The 15,437-nt window shown below is 40.1% G+C and overlaps 1 protein-coding gene across 1 annotated transcript in view; it reads right to left on the reverse strand.

Annotated features, from left to right (window-relative positions):
• Window positions 1-15,437, reverse strand: part of LOC119480322 (2-lysophosphatidate phosphatase PLPPR4) — a 41,769-nt gene that overhangs the window by 8,411 nt on the left and 17,921 nt on the right. The window contains exons 2-5 of the mRNA XM_037756472.1: window positions 13,786-13,971; window positions 8,581-8,710; window positions 7,099-7,294; window positions 767-824 (exon numbers count right to left, since the gene is read on the reverse strand). Of these exons, the coding sequence (XP_037612400.1) occupies window positions 767-824; window positions 7,099-7,294; window positions 8,581-8,710; window positions 13,786-13,971 (570 nt within the window). The remainder of the gene's footprint in view (window positions 1-766; window positions 825-7,098; window positions 7,295-8,580; window positions 8,711-13,785; window positions 13,972-15,437) is intronic.

The following is a 15,437-nucleotide window of genomic DNA, read 5'->3' on the forward strand; positions in this document are numbered from 1 at the left end:
TATGGCCCCTAGCTTCTGTTACATTTGTTGTGTTTATTTATGTCTTTGTTAAGCGTCCTTGGGTTTCATGAAAGGCGCTATATAAATCCAAGCTATTATTATTATTATTATTATTTCTGCTAATAGACCCCCCGCAATGTTACACACTGTTCCTTTAAATGTAATGTATATATTTTTTCATATACTAGAGGTGATTATAAAATGTATTGTTAATATTTTAGTTTGATATCATCATATTATTCATATTTTATTGCTATTGAAAGTAGGGAAAAGGCCTTTAGATAACATAAATGCTCCTTCAGTCTCTGAGTAGGCAGTCTGGTGTACATAGATTGACAGCTAAACTACCAGGAGCACAGTGACTACAATGTGAACAAGCTAGGACTGTAAAGACAGTGTGTTATCAGCAGTGGTGTTGAAGAATAAGGACCCTGATATTTAGTATCTAATCTGAAGCTGATATTTGCAGTTGAGTTTTCAGCGTTCTGTTCAATGTGCTACCGTACAGCTGTCAAGCTAATTAGCCGACTAGCCTGCAAACCGACGTCCTTTTCTTCTCCTGAGAAGTTGACATTTTAGAGATGAGTGGATTTTTACACAGCGGAGCAGAAATAGCGACGAGGGAAGAGCCATGCGGGAAAGTTAATCTTGGCTAATCCCACCATCACATCACACCGCTCAGTGTTTCGCTTCTACTGTATCATTAGGCGCTTCACGGCAGGATGAGCAGGGTTAAGTGTTTGCGTGGGCTCAAACTATTACTCACCGAAACATAGACAGCGGCGAAGGATGCGAGGGTAGCGTGCTGCGACGGGAAGGATTTTCTGCAAGAGATGAAAGCACAGAAATAGACTCAGCCAACGTTCACATCTGTATGTGTGAGTCAACAGGAGGTAGAGAGAGGGTTTAACCACAGTCAACAAAACACCAGCATAATGAGATATCTCTAATACCACCCTGCACACACACGGATGTTAAGGGTTGAGAGATTGACCCAAATGAGATGCATCTACTCATGTTCTTCTACCTTTTATTCACACTAGAACCCCAAAAATAATTTAACAAAGGCAGTTAGATAGCAATGAAACCAGATGTTTACATTGTAGTGATATTTTTTACCTGATGCCACTGGCCAAGTACCAGTGAAACATGTGTGATCTCCAGTCATATACTGCAGTGCAGCAGCAGGAGCTTGACTGTGTGCTACATAATGAAAGTGAACCTGTGGCCCAGTTTCTCTCCAGCTCCAACCCAATGACCTACTTCTGACAACTCCTGATACTCACTCCTCCAACCAGCCCCCATCTTTACTCCTGACTCTGCATGTGTGTGAATATGTGTGTTTTGGTGCATTCATGCAATTGCATGTATCATTGAGTGTGTCTATGTGGGTGCACATGTGTGCTCTCCTATCTGTGGAATCATAAAAATTTCATTTACATATGAAAACTGATAGCACTGCTTCTGAAGGAGATGAGGCACTTTTAGCACTGAAATAACCAACACGAATATAGTTGTATATATTATTATGCATCGATTATTACTATGCATGTATTATTAGAAATGTATATTGTTATAAATGCTATAGTTAGGGTTTCTAAATACTACAGATGCACCGATACAGGATTGGATATCGGGCCGATACTGACTCAAATAGCTGGATCGGGTATCGGTGATTTTGAGGCCGATCTATTCAATTCAGTTGTATGTTTATATACTATATACATTATATACTGGAATTTAAATTCCTTTACACCTAAATTGTATTTCCTGTTAATTTTGAAGATTTCTTTTTCCCAAGTAACTGGTGTGCAATTTATTATTTTAATAATAAAGAACAATTCAGTAAATTTAAATCTATATATTTTTTTGCTACATTTTGTTTTACAAAGTTAGGAACGTAATGTTTAAGTCAAACCTGATGTTGTCATACACATGAAAGAATGATCCCAGTCACTTCCACACAGTGAGGCATACAGCTGATTAATTTAACCCTGGTATCGGAACGGTACTCGGAATCGGCCGAAACCCAAAGCCCAGGTATCTGTATCAGTATCGGGACTGAAAAAGTCGGATCGGTGCATCCTTACTAAATACTAAGAAATAAATGCATTAGGGCTGTCAAAGTTTATGCGATAATAACGCATTAACGCAAATTAATTTTAACGCCACATATTTCTTTAACGCGTTAACACAACTTGTGATTTTTAGGTTGTAGCGGCTCAGTTTTAAAGCTAGAGTGAAGATACTGGTATCATATGAAACTGAAAAACCTAAGGAATCCATTGGTACCAACCATATTAGACGATACTATACTGATTTGAGCATATTTTTGTATGCTAAATGCAGTACCTGTGTAGGTTTCTGGAAAATATGTCATTGTTTTGTGTTGTTAATTGATTTCCAATAATAAATATATACATACATTTGCATAAAGCAGCATATTTGTCCACTCCCATGTTGATAAGAGTATTAAATACTTAACAAATCTCCCTTTAAGGTATATTTTGAACAGATAAAAAATGTGCGATTAATTACTATTAACTATGGACAATCTTGTGAATAATCACAATTAAACATTTAAATCGCTTGACAGCCCTAAAATACATATATTAAATATAAATAAATATATAATGTACATTTATTAATATTAAAGGATAACATCTAAATTTTTCAGGTGGCAATATGGGTTGAAGCATGTTTTGCCTGCTGTAATCATTCCTCCTGCTCATATTGGCAGTAGAGAGATCCCATGTTTCCACTGTAAATGCCTTCGAACACCAAGTCTGTTTCTTTCGATGTTGCATTTTTTTAATTCGCCATCCGTTAAAAATACACACAAAAACCTTGCGCACTGAGTCTGATGCTTTTTATTACTTTATTAGTTCCGAAAATTCACAATACAATACAAAACTGAATTAATTATATGGGTGCGATTCATAGCGCTCCTCCCAAACGAGGCTAATGAATGAATGACGTTAGCAAGAAGCTATCGTTTAGCTGCTTAGAGCTCAATCACTACTGTCTGATCTTTCCTACATCCTTTCGTTTGCGACCATCCCTGATTCCAAGCCATGATAACGCATTTTAGGCTTTTCGTGTGTCATTTCACACCACAGGGTTAACGTTGTAAATCAGTTTTCATTTAACCCCACAGTATCATACCGGAAGACTGGAAGCATGTTAAGAAGGGATCTTTTAATGGCCAGTATGAACACGAGGAAGCAAGCAAAACATGTACCTATGGTCCAACATGATCTCATTCCTACTGGGCATATTTTGCCGCTTGAGCAGAAGCCCCCCGATGTCGGGGGCAGTCTTTTGTGTAGTATCTTGACGCAGGAGGTTCGCACGTGGTTAACGTTATGAAACGGTTAACCTTGTAACACGTAGTTAACGTTGTGAAACAGTGGCGGTTAGGTTTAGGCAACAAAACTACTTAGTAAGGGTTAAAAAAAAATCATGATTTGGCTTCAAATAAGTACGCTTATGATCGTAACGTCATGTGACTGAGTGGCGTAGCGTGCCGTGACATAACGTCGTCAGTATAAATCACTCAACTTTTGGTTTCTCACGGGACACTAACGTCGGTCCCCTGAGAAAGAGGCCTGCGTTTATTTTTCCCATCCACCAAGTTAGATTTCTCTCGTTCCAGCTCTCTAATGGCGGGTTCACAGAGGGAACGGAAGCATCACGAAGCACCACATATGTTAATCGTAGCGCGAGCTGAAGCCTGGCTGTTCACATCAGAAGCACATTTCACTGTACCGGTCAACAAGCGATTTTCCTCCTCTGCTGTTGTGTGGAATGTGTGGAGTACAAAATTTAAAACCCACGATCACAAACAGCAGTGACACCGCGCTAATTATTATACATATAGTGGATGGATTTTGAAATGTGATATCGCCTGGGGGGGATCGGAGGAATCAAAACTCTGGGGAGGGAAGTAGAGCATTCGTGGGATGCATATTTTATCATCTTATCAGAATCTGATCATTTACATCACATATATCATTTATATTGTTTATAGTAGATTATCAGTGTGTGACTAAATTATTACACAAATAGTCAGAGGACATGTCTATAATGTTAAATTCAACGGTACATGTCCACCAGGTCCGGCAAGGATACTAGGGGTACTCCTGGTTTTCTGCTCGCCGTTTCAAACAGGAAACATGGCGGCCTGCTGTAAACTTTCTGTTATTCAGTCTATACGATTCACCAAAATCTACTTCTGAAAACATTTTAAGTGATGCCACTGCTGAATCCAGATTCATTTTAGAACTAGATCGCCTACTTTCACAGTTTGGTCCAAGTTGCGAAACTCCAGCACTCGGCTGACCAATCGTTTATCTTCATCACTCAGTCTCTCAGTGACAGACATTTGCGTTTGTGGGGCTGGCCCTCTGCGGTCCAGCCAAAAAAGGAGGTAATGTCTCTGAGTTAAAAAGGTTCCTGGAAAAGTTCCTTCGATGGAATTGCACTATTTTGTCAGGGAGTGCTAAATATGGTGTTTTTTTATTAGTCAGTTGGTCCTTCTGCCTCTGCTGTTAAAAATAGGTTAATACCCCTGATGCACAACCACTGCAGCAAAACAGCGTTTCATGCTGCTCTGCATACAAGACTGAAGCTAGAGCTGCCACAGAGCGAGTGGAAGACAGTGTTGATGCTAGGAGCAGTAGGTTATATTTAGACCCCCATAGTCTGCAGCCAAAACTACGCGTGTCCCAAATGCACGGGTCAAACCTAGCCTCATCCCCTTTGCCCACATCCCTATGCTGTCTACTGTCACAGACACACACAAACACAAACACACACACACGGATGAAGACACACAGACTCAGTGTAGATGACCTACGCCGGGACACACTGCCTGCGTGTGCAGCACGTGTGCATCGCGGAAACTCTTGCTTTTTATTTCGGCGCTCACGTTAACAGATTAGAGCAACAACGCAGCCCGTGTGAGCAGCTACAACAGACAGTGAAAATAATCTTTTGACATTATATTGACATAATACCAGCAACAATGTCTATATCCATAGAATGTTATACTGTAAATCATCAATAAAACGGCTGCTTCGTGGCCAGTATGCCGATGAACGAATGTATGAAGAAATGTGATAGCACAGCACAGAAATTTAGCTCCTTTATTTAACCCATCCTAGTATATTAGGATCAGTGGGCAGCTACTATACAGCGCCCGGGGAGCAGTTTTGGGGTCTGGTACCCTGCTGAAGGGCACCTCGTCAGTGCCTAGGAGGCCAACTGGCACCTCTCCAGCTACCAGTCAACCCTCTGTACTTGGTCTTTGTGGGGACTTGAACCGGTGTCCCTCCGGTTCCCACGCAAAGTCCCTACGGACTAGTGATGTGTCGTTTGCGAGCCGGCTTCCGTCCGAGAGACGCTTTTTTTTTTTTTTGAATGAATTAAAGGCAGAATGATAGGGCGATCTTCTCCGCGCCACGGGCACTCCATGCACTGACTGTGATTGAATGTTGTGTTAATGACGTCTGTGCGAACAATCAGGTGATGACAGACAAGGATCATACCATCAAGCAGGGAGGGGCGGCTGTGCACGGCGCGCTAATGGTCTACAGGTACAGAGCAGGAGGGAGAAGAGTAGAGAGAGAGAGAGAGAGAGACGAGTGCAGTGCGCGGAAACGAAGCAGCATGTAAAATTATGGTATTCTGGAAATTATAATATTTAGTATAATTATATTGAATAATTTAAGTGATATTGTGCACACATGCTAATCATAGGTCAAAACAGCACTAAATTTGGCTGAATTATAAAAGGCCGAAAGAGCCGGCTCTTCTTGGTGAGCTGAGCCAAATGACCTGGTTCACTAAAAAGAGCCGGAGTTCCCATCACTACTACGTAACTGAGATATTGCTACTGCTGGTTGCCATTTATTTCAGCTACCGCTAACCATCAACACTTCCTGCATGTGTTTTAAATTAAAAGCCAACCAGTAATGATAGGGAATTACATCTTTTGAGGTACTGGAAGGCTTTTGAAACATCTGTAAATAAGCGAGTGGAATAATTAGTGAATGCAAAGAGTATTTTATTAGAGAGGGGTCTGTGAGGGCAGCAGATTAAAAATAATTAAAAATAATGGTCAATCTTTTATGTATGTATGTTTCAAGTAAAGACCTGTCTGTAGTTATATATTTGAGATAATAATAGTATTTCTGCTTGGCCAAAGATGGAGTCATTGTCTAATATTATTTGCCCCATAATGTGCTTGCAATGCACCACAGAGCACTTCTGTTAAATACAAGGGTGTTTCTGCAACTACGGTCAATCTTGACTCTCTCAAATAAAATAAAAAAATCAACCTCTATGATTTTTAATTTTCAGAGTATGTAATAAAAATAAACAGCTCCGCAAAATGACATATAGTTGTTAAGATTTCAATCTGTAACATGTTTATTTTTTATGGTTATCATCACTTGTTCTTATACTAAATGTCCTTACTGCAACAGTACAATCATGTTCATTTTATACATTTTCCTTTTTTAATTTCTATAATATTTTTTTTAAAACATTTAAATTAATTTTCATCAAGCTTTGTGCATCATTGTAAATACTGATGTAACATTTTTTTTTAAAAACGGGATTTCATGATTTTGTCTACACCCTGAAAAATGTAGACAGTAATCATAGATGTCAGTCTTCATACACCAAAAATATAAAATATGTTGTGTTTTATGACAGATATTGTAATGTCTAATATCCTTACTGCTGGACATGTTGCGGAAATGACATTTTTGCTACTATTGTAGATATACGGCAGCTAGCGAGGTCTGTTACGTTAGCTTTGATTCTTAGCGTCTAATATACATAAATTCAACAGTAATATTAAGTTTTTTTTAAATGTAGTTAAAAATACACAATCCCTAAGCTGTATAATAAGGACAAACAATTAATACTTGAGAAGAAAAGGTGATCTTCACCTTGTTTTTCTTGATTAGTACGGTCACCTATGGGGGCCGCCCAACCTGTCCTCCATGTGCTCACGTACTAACTTCTGTTTCCATGGAAACTAGATTTGTTTGGCTTTTGAATAAAAATTTTACTGCTGCGCTTCCTTACCTGCCCTGCATGATGGCTGCCGGGTCGGCCCCTGAGCAGATATCCTCAATGACGAAGGGGTTCTGCTCACAGCTGACGTTGAGCGTGGTGTAGTTGGGTTTACACACAGTGAGGAAGTAGGGCGTTGGGTAGCCGGTCATCAGTTGGAGGATGTCGGTGATTAGGGCCGTGGCACAGAGACCGAAAGCATGGACGCCTGAGGATAGAGGATGTGATGTAAAGGTTGGGAGACGAGCTGTACATACAGACTGAGGTATAAACACTACTGATATTACAACACATTCTTACTCCCAACTCATCGAATAACACCGCTTGGTCAGTGGCCCTACGCTTCAAACTATTGGTGCCCCTTTAGCGTCAGTTTTGGACGTGTCAGGGACGGTGTAACATGAGTAGTGTTTTTTCAAAATAAACTACCGTATTCACAGGAGAAAGTACAGTTTACTCTTGTAACATGCATACAGTGTCTTTTCAAAATAAACTTCCAACGTAGGTTTGCTTAGTTTTTACTAGAGCTGTCAATCAATTTAAATAGTTAATTGCAATTAATTGCAAATTAATCACACATTTTTTATCTGTTTAAAATGTACCTGAAAGGGAGATTTGTCAAGTATTTAATACTCTTATCAACATGGGAGTGGACAAATATGCTGCTTTATGCAAATGTATATACATATTATTGTAAATCAATTAACAACACAAAACAATGACAGATATTATCCAGAAACCCTCACAGGTACTGCATTTAGCATAAAACAATATGCTCCAATCATAACATGGCAAACTGCAGTCCAACAGGCAACAACAGCTGTCAGTGTGTCAGTGTGCTGACTTGACTATATTCTATCAGTATAGGCTGTACTGAATGTCATTCATTTTTTACATTCAGAGCTTCTATTGAGTTTTTTCAATGAAGCTTTGAATGTTTGTCATCATATATTGAAACAGAATATTCCGTTGGATAAAAACATTTTGGAAATGACTATATCTTTTTAATATACGTCTTTTTTTAAATACTTTTGGACTGAAGACTGAGACAATTAAAGTTACAGAGACAACTAATTGAGTCCAATAGTTTCTGATGAGTGCAACCGCCGTAGCCTGGCTCCATCCACCCCAACCTCCTCATTAGATGCACTTTCTCGCTCGTTATACTACATCAGTGGCTCAGACTGTCTAATAATGACATGGGTTCATCTTATACAGACATTAAGGGGAGCCTGGGTGTGTTGGTATCAGATACCTAGGGGCACTGACTAAGTGTTGATATTTGATGAGTTGGGAGTGAGACCGAGATGGATATTATTGAGATGGATAGATAGATAGATAGATAGATAGATAGATAGATAGATAGATAGATAGTAACTTTATTGATCCTGAAGGAAATTCAAGCGTTTTGTAAAAAGCTGGACATTAAATAGTCATCAGTCAGCCTCCATACTTTGAGGTCAGTGTATAGAAAGAAAGAAAAAATCTGTGTACCAACGAAGCGAACGGCTCTGCGTATGAAGGAGTTGAAGTTGCAGCCAGCGGCGTTGATGTTGGCCTCGGCCCCGCCGCCGCTCTTCCTCCGAGACAGACAGCAGAATAGGATGGCCTCTCCGATCATTATCTGTCAACACACAACACAACAACACGCCTGTCACATGTGTTAGCATGCAGCGTGGGTGACAACAAGACCATGATTCCCGCTGGGGATGAGGGCAGACATCGTCCCTTCACTTTACGAAATCCTAATTTTGTCCCTTAACTTTTACAGTTTCCTGCTTATACCTGCTTTTTCTGTGTGGGGTATCCCAGCATGCGAAAATCTAAAATCTAAAATCTAAAATCTAATTTTAGGAAAACTGTCATCTTATAAAATCACACCACCATATGTATAAAATCTCAGTAAAATAAGTCACTATGTGAAATGTCTCCTATGGGGACTAACATCATCACACATGAATACAGCTGGGCTCATTGGATCCACAAGAGGCTCAGCTTTACAGTGAGACCCATTTATGGAATTCCGCGACCCCAGTATGCAGAAATAATCAAATACACCATTTTAGTATAGGCAAAAATAACACTTTTATACTGCATGAAAAAACTGCATGTGATTATCATAAAGTGGGCATGTCTGTAAAGGGGAGACTCGTGGGTACCCATAGAACCCATTCACATTCACATATCTGGAGGTCAGAGGTCAAAGGACCCCTTTGAAAATGGCCATGACAGTTTTTCCTCAAAAGAGTGTAGCTTAAAGCCCGGGACACACAGGGAACGTCAGCACCTGAACCTGTTGTTTTATTTCGGCGTCCATATTAACAGGATAGAGCAGCCACACAGCCTGTGTGAGCAGCGCGGCTCCAGAAATGAATAAAGTACCGGCCTTTAATTGTGGACTATTACTATTAGTTACAAATCACCACACGTTTCTTAACCTTTTTCTGTCTAAAATAAATAGAAATGACATTTATAATGAAATGAAATGGCCATTATGAAAGGCAAACTCTAGTTAGAAAGAAAGAGCTGGCAGCAGTAGCAGCAGAAACGCTGCCGGTGTGGACGCCACATGCGTGAGACACGCAGCATTTCAGCAAGGTAGCTGGCCTGCGCTGCTCATGAGGGCAGTGTGTCCCCACCATAACTTCGTAGCGTTATTTAGCCTCCTTCACGACATGAAAAATACAACCTCCGAAAGACAAAATAGCATCTGGGTCTGGCCACATCATTAAGAGGATAATTCAAAATCGATACAGTGTTTTGGAGACTCATGTATGAATATTTTCTTACACCCCTATTGGACACATGTACACAGTAACATCCGAGTCTCTGTAACCCGCTAGCCTGGGATTGGCTGTTTGATGTGGGCGGTGTCCCACAGCTCGGCCTATCTATGGCCCTCCAAGCTCTTTTTTAAGCCAACTCCTTCTTGTGTGATCCACTCATACACACTCCTTCAGAAGTGACACATGGTGATGCGGTGGGATACCTGGCTATCTGCAGAGCACCTACAGTATCTAGATCACAGAAAAGGAGGGTGGAGAAGATAGTGTGTAAATGTTTCAGACCTCAGATATTAAAGTCGGTAATGACATCGGCTCCAACCTTTACGTAACGTCCTCTGTCGACAGGCGTTCATGCTTTGGGTCTCATCGCCGACATGGATGGAGAGGAAAAAGGAAGGCAGCAGCAGTGATGGCCAGAGAGAGGGATTAGGAGTACTTAGAGGAGGGCCTCCAGGGGTCTGCATAATACTGAAACTGACACGCTGTACTTCTGAGTCTCACTAAACCCGGTTTATCTGGGAAATGTAAACCATATTTTTCTCTTGCAAAGAAGAAACAGACGTTTTCTCTTCTGGAGTTTAGATTACTTTTGTTTTATTTACAGACTGCTATTACCATCACATTTTGTATTTTTCTTGTTTTACCAATTTACTGTGTATTCCTGTAAAAACATCTAGGGCATAATGACACTCAAACTCTCTACTGAAAGCCAAAGAGTCGACATTACCACCAAAACATCCAAACACAGCAGCGGTGAGCTGCTTCTCTTCTTGAGATTCGAGGTCTCGCCTATTTTTACCATGCGGTTCACAGCAACAACAGACAGTGAAAGTGATCATTTTACAGTATATTAACATCATAACAGCTACATTACTACAGTTTCAATGTCTGGGCATCTGTAGAATATGTCACGGACAGTGGAAAAAAAGTAAAGATTTATTTTTAAATCAACACTTTCTGCTTCTGTTTCAAAATAAAAGCCTTCAAGTGTTTTGAGCAGGGTGCCGGACCCCCAAACTGCTGCCCAGGTGCTATATAGCTGCCCACTGCTCCTCATAGGCTACTAGGGTGGGTTAAAAGCAGAGAGTACATTTCACTGAATGCTGTGTACAAAAAACAATGTGTGAAAGTATTACGCAGAGTGGCTCATTTCATACCGTTTTGTTATTAATAACTAATATCACGGATGCTTTTATGTCTGAGCAGCATTCCTGTTGTAGTTGTTCAAGGTGATTTGAAATACTTACATACAGTAAAATAAAATGTTGTGCAGTTTAGTCTTTAAAAATCTTCAATGTCTAAGAGTCTTTAAAAAAACTTTTTTTTTGCAGCTTCTTGCAACAAGATAAAATAATCTACAATTGTTTTCCATAATGGTAGATTATTTTATCTACAATTTTCTTCCATAATTGTAGATAAAATAATCTGCAATATGGAAGAAAATTACTTTAGAAAAAAAAAATCCTAATTTGTTTATTTGAAATCAAATCTAAATTTCAGACTAAAATGACTTGATGAGTTTTTTTCACTGGACAATGAATCTTGCAGGAAAAGCTGAATATATTTTGTATGAAAACTAACTAAAGCTGAAGTAAAAAGTACAATATTTGCCTCTGAAATGTAGAAGAAGTATAAAGTAACATAAAATAGAAATACTATGAAGTAAAGTACAAGTACCTGAGTACTACTTAAGTAGACGTTCTTAGCTACATCCCACCACTTGTTACAGGCATGACTTCTATTATTGCATTAACATGTCAGAGATCTTTAGTCAGATTCTACTATAGTTGTGTAGTGTGTGTCAGTGATGGAGCGTACTGTCTGTGCTGTGTTGTTCCTCTGCTGACAGATGCAGTCGTCTGGGAGACAAAGTACTTAAAGCTTCGCCTGTTTTTTTTGTCAGCGCAAAATGTAGTTGAGCTGGTGTTTTTTTTCACTGTGAACATGCCCTGCAGTTTGATTCAGTGATCAGCTCTCAGAGGAGCGGCCGTCATCCAGATGGGACGTGACTGAAGTCTGAAGAGTCTGATCTGATGAACACTGTTGTGGTTGATGTGGCTGGATTCATTATACTGTTCAGTGTTACCAGTGTCAAGAAAAGTTGCATGTTCTCTGTCAAATAGTTTGCAGTATAGCCCAACTCTAGTTCCACAAACATCACATTTCATATTAAAACCAGAATACTAGCGTGGATGTCAATATACTCACACAGACTATTAGGCAGTAATTGAAGTATTGATTGAGTCGTTTGACTTAAGGCCGGCCCACATTAAAAGATTCTTCAAATCTTAGCAGATGTTGAAGATGTGAGAGACTCCACTCTTAACGACATCTTATGTTACATTTGTCTGTGGGTTTTTTGAATGTTACCGGTTTGTTCCAGTAGTGTGTGGAGAGCAACGATTTGGCCCAAACAGCCAAAACACCACACACTAACAGATTCATTCATCAACAACTAGACAGTCCCCACCAGGGTCTGAAATGCCACTGTGACAGGTTAGTATTTTTTTTTGTCTGCCACTCAGAAATGTTATCTGCCACTTTTGAAATCTCTGCGCTAAATGAAGGAATACCATTTTAGATCTGATGTAATTCAATGTTTGATATATTTAACATGAAAAATATTATATACATGATACATAATAGTGTTTTAATTACACCGTAGGTTCCGGGGGAGCCCTGTTTCTGGGGGTGGGAGGGTACTGTAGCCTACACAGTACTGTACTGTACTTTGTTATTGCCATCTGTAGTGGTTATTTGCATAAAACCACACAATTCAAAAGATTATGATTATTTAAATATAATATTTATAATTAGGTCATAATTCCCTCTCTATTATCTATTTTATATTGCTGTGAAAAAAATAGCATTTGGTCAAAAAACAAGATTTTGCATAGGATCCCCAAAAAGTTAGGACCGGCCCTGCTAGCTGAGCTCTAAAGTTGAAGGAGCTGCTGGAGATGTAATAAGGCGAGACGCAGCATGTTGGTACGGACAAAACTCATTTATTGCAGCCTTATTACCCAAAGGTAACGTAATCGTCAGCTCACGTTGGCTGCCGGCTTGTTAGCGAGCGTTAACTGTAACGTTACCGTTAACATCAAACAGTCTAACGTTAACTAACTGGTAACGTTAACCTTTAAATCAAACAGTCTAACGTTAGAGAAAAGTAGAAAGTTTACCTCATTGACTTGGGAATAATTCCCCGTCGACGCTGCAGCTGTCCTGAGATCAGAGGCCTGCAGTATATGTTATGTGCGTGTGTGTGCGTGCGGGACGGATCGGGCGCATACAGTGTGTATGTGTGTGTGTGTGTGAGATTTTCATGTCTTTTATATTATAAAACAGGTTTAAGTGATATATAAATACTGTAAAAGTATCAAACGCTCAATCCACAGAAAAATACACACAGTTGTATTCAGAAATTGTGCGTTTGAAACAAGCCGTCAGGATTTCTGTCCATTTGTGATGTCACAAATCTACAATATTTAGACAATTTCACAGTTTTAAACGTAAACATTCTAAATGTGCCCCGTTTATTTCCTGTTGCAGTGTATGTGAATGTCATCAGCTGACAGGAAGTAAACATGAGCTCAAGCTGTTGCCTAACAACGCAATTCCATTGCCATTCCGTTGAAATGCACTAAAACGGAGTGTTTCAGCCAGAGGGTGAATACAGGTATATTCAGGCAGACAGTACGAGAAAAATAATGTGTTGTTTGAACACTAAAGCATGTAAACATGTTCTAGTAGAAACACAAAATACAAGTATGAACCTGAAAATGAGCACGATATGTCCCCTTTAATGTTTGAAATGAACAAGGCGACCCTGTGGTATAGTCTATAGTTAAATTTGAAACTTGTTGGAAATAAACAAGCTCAGATGCTGCTGTCTCTTGCAGTGAATCCTTACCGTGATGGCAGGACCGGCGAAGGCCAGGCTGAGCAGCATCAGGAGGGGGATGACTTCATGGTTGGGGTCGATGTAGGGAAGGCTCAGGCTGCGGTCATGGCAGTTGAAGCCAGACTTCACCGGCTTGAACACATCCGTCCACTCCAGGAAGTACAGGCTGACCACGGACGACACCAGGATCGGCAGCTGTCGACGGACACAACGAGAGAAGATGTGAGGGAGCCGTAAACTGCCGAGGCAGACTGCCAATGAATAAATAAATAGAAACACAGGCAGTGAATGCTGCAAATGTCCCCATAACACTATGGTTCAATGACCATGCTAATTTGATTTGATAATGAGGACGAGGGCATGGAAAATAGTTTCCATGACCTGAGGGGGTGGGGGGTGAGGATGGTGCTGAGGGTGATGGAAGATGGCGTGTGCAATTCATTGCTCAGCTCAGATCTTCTCCATGAATCCGCCCAACAAACGGAATGAGAAACAGCTAGTTCATGTTTATTATAGCCAGCTCGAGGTCTCACAATCATAAAAGACCAATCATAGCACAGCAGTTCAATCCCAACCATGAAATAAAGTTAGAGTCATAAAGCTGCTGTTGATCCTTGGGCAAATCAAAGTGCTTTATGTGCAACACAGCAAGGGATCAACTCTGCAGAGGGCTCAATGGTTATGTTGAGTTTTTCTTTAGACATGCTGAGTGGCTGGCTGCAGCGATTTCACCACTGACCTTGTCACACTGTTATTTCACTAGTGGATATCAGACACTGAGAGAGCAGGGCTGTGGAGCTGAGAGGACAGAGTCCACACAAGCTGTTTTCAAAAGAGACGCCAGCAAAACTGTCCACACAGAGAGTTTTCAACAGGTCATTTAATAACTACTAGGGCTGGGACGATACACCTATCTCCCGATGCGATACTATCACGATACTCAGGTGCCGATTTGATATGTATTGTGATTTTTAAGTATTGCGATTCAATATCAAGATTTTTGTTCACTTTTTTAACACTAGTTGAAAAGTTGAATCATCCACTTCTAGGGACTTTGTCTTTGGAAAATATCTAAATGAATCCAGTAAAAATGTTTGATTTTCAGCATGTATGTAGTCAGAGATGTCCTGAAGTCAAATATATCAGTCATTGTCAGGAATTATTTATAAAAAAAATGATCTAGCAACCCCAAAATAAAAAAATAAAGACATTTCTCTCACAGATTAGTGGTATTTTCTTTTTAATTTATAAGGGACATGTAATGTTTGATTCTTCTGGTGAATATAATCCAATCAATCTTATTTCCATAGATGTATTTTGTATATACAGTTCCCTTTGTTAACACCTTATTTTGAAAAGCGGACATAGTCCCACGTATCTACTTCCTCTAACTTCTCCAAGGTGGTCTCTAGCTCTCCCGTCAGCTCCGTTCTCTTTATCCATCCATGGTCAGCTCCATCGGGGCCGTTTCAATACATTTAACATAAATGTCAGTATATGGGTGCTCTACAGTTGTAGCGTCGGCCCATTTGACCACGGAGACAAGAGCGACGGCCGGCTCGACCGCACGTTACCGCCATACGATAACGTTTCCTGTCTATGACAGAGTTAGCATGCAGCTTTAGCCGTGATGTCTAGCTCTGCTTTTCCTGCAATGTGTG

This window comes from Sebastes umbrosus, chromosome 21, assembly GCF_015220745.1.
Source record: "Sebastes umbrosus isolate fSebUmb1 chromosome 21, fSebUmb1.pri, whole genome shotgun sequence".
Classification (NCBI taxonomy): Eukaryota; Metazoa; Chordata; class Actinopteri; order Perciformes; family Sebastidae; genus Sebastes; species Sebastes umbrosus.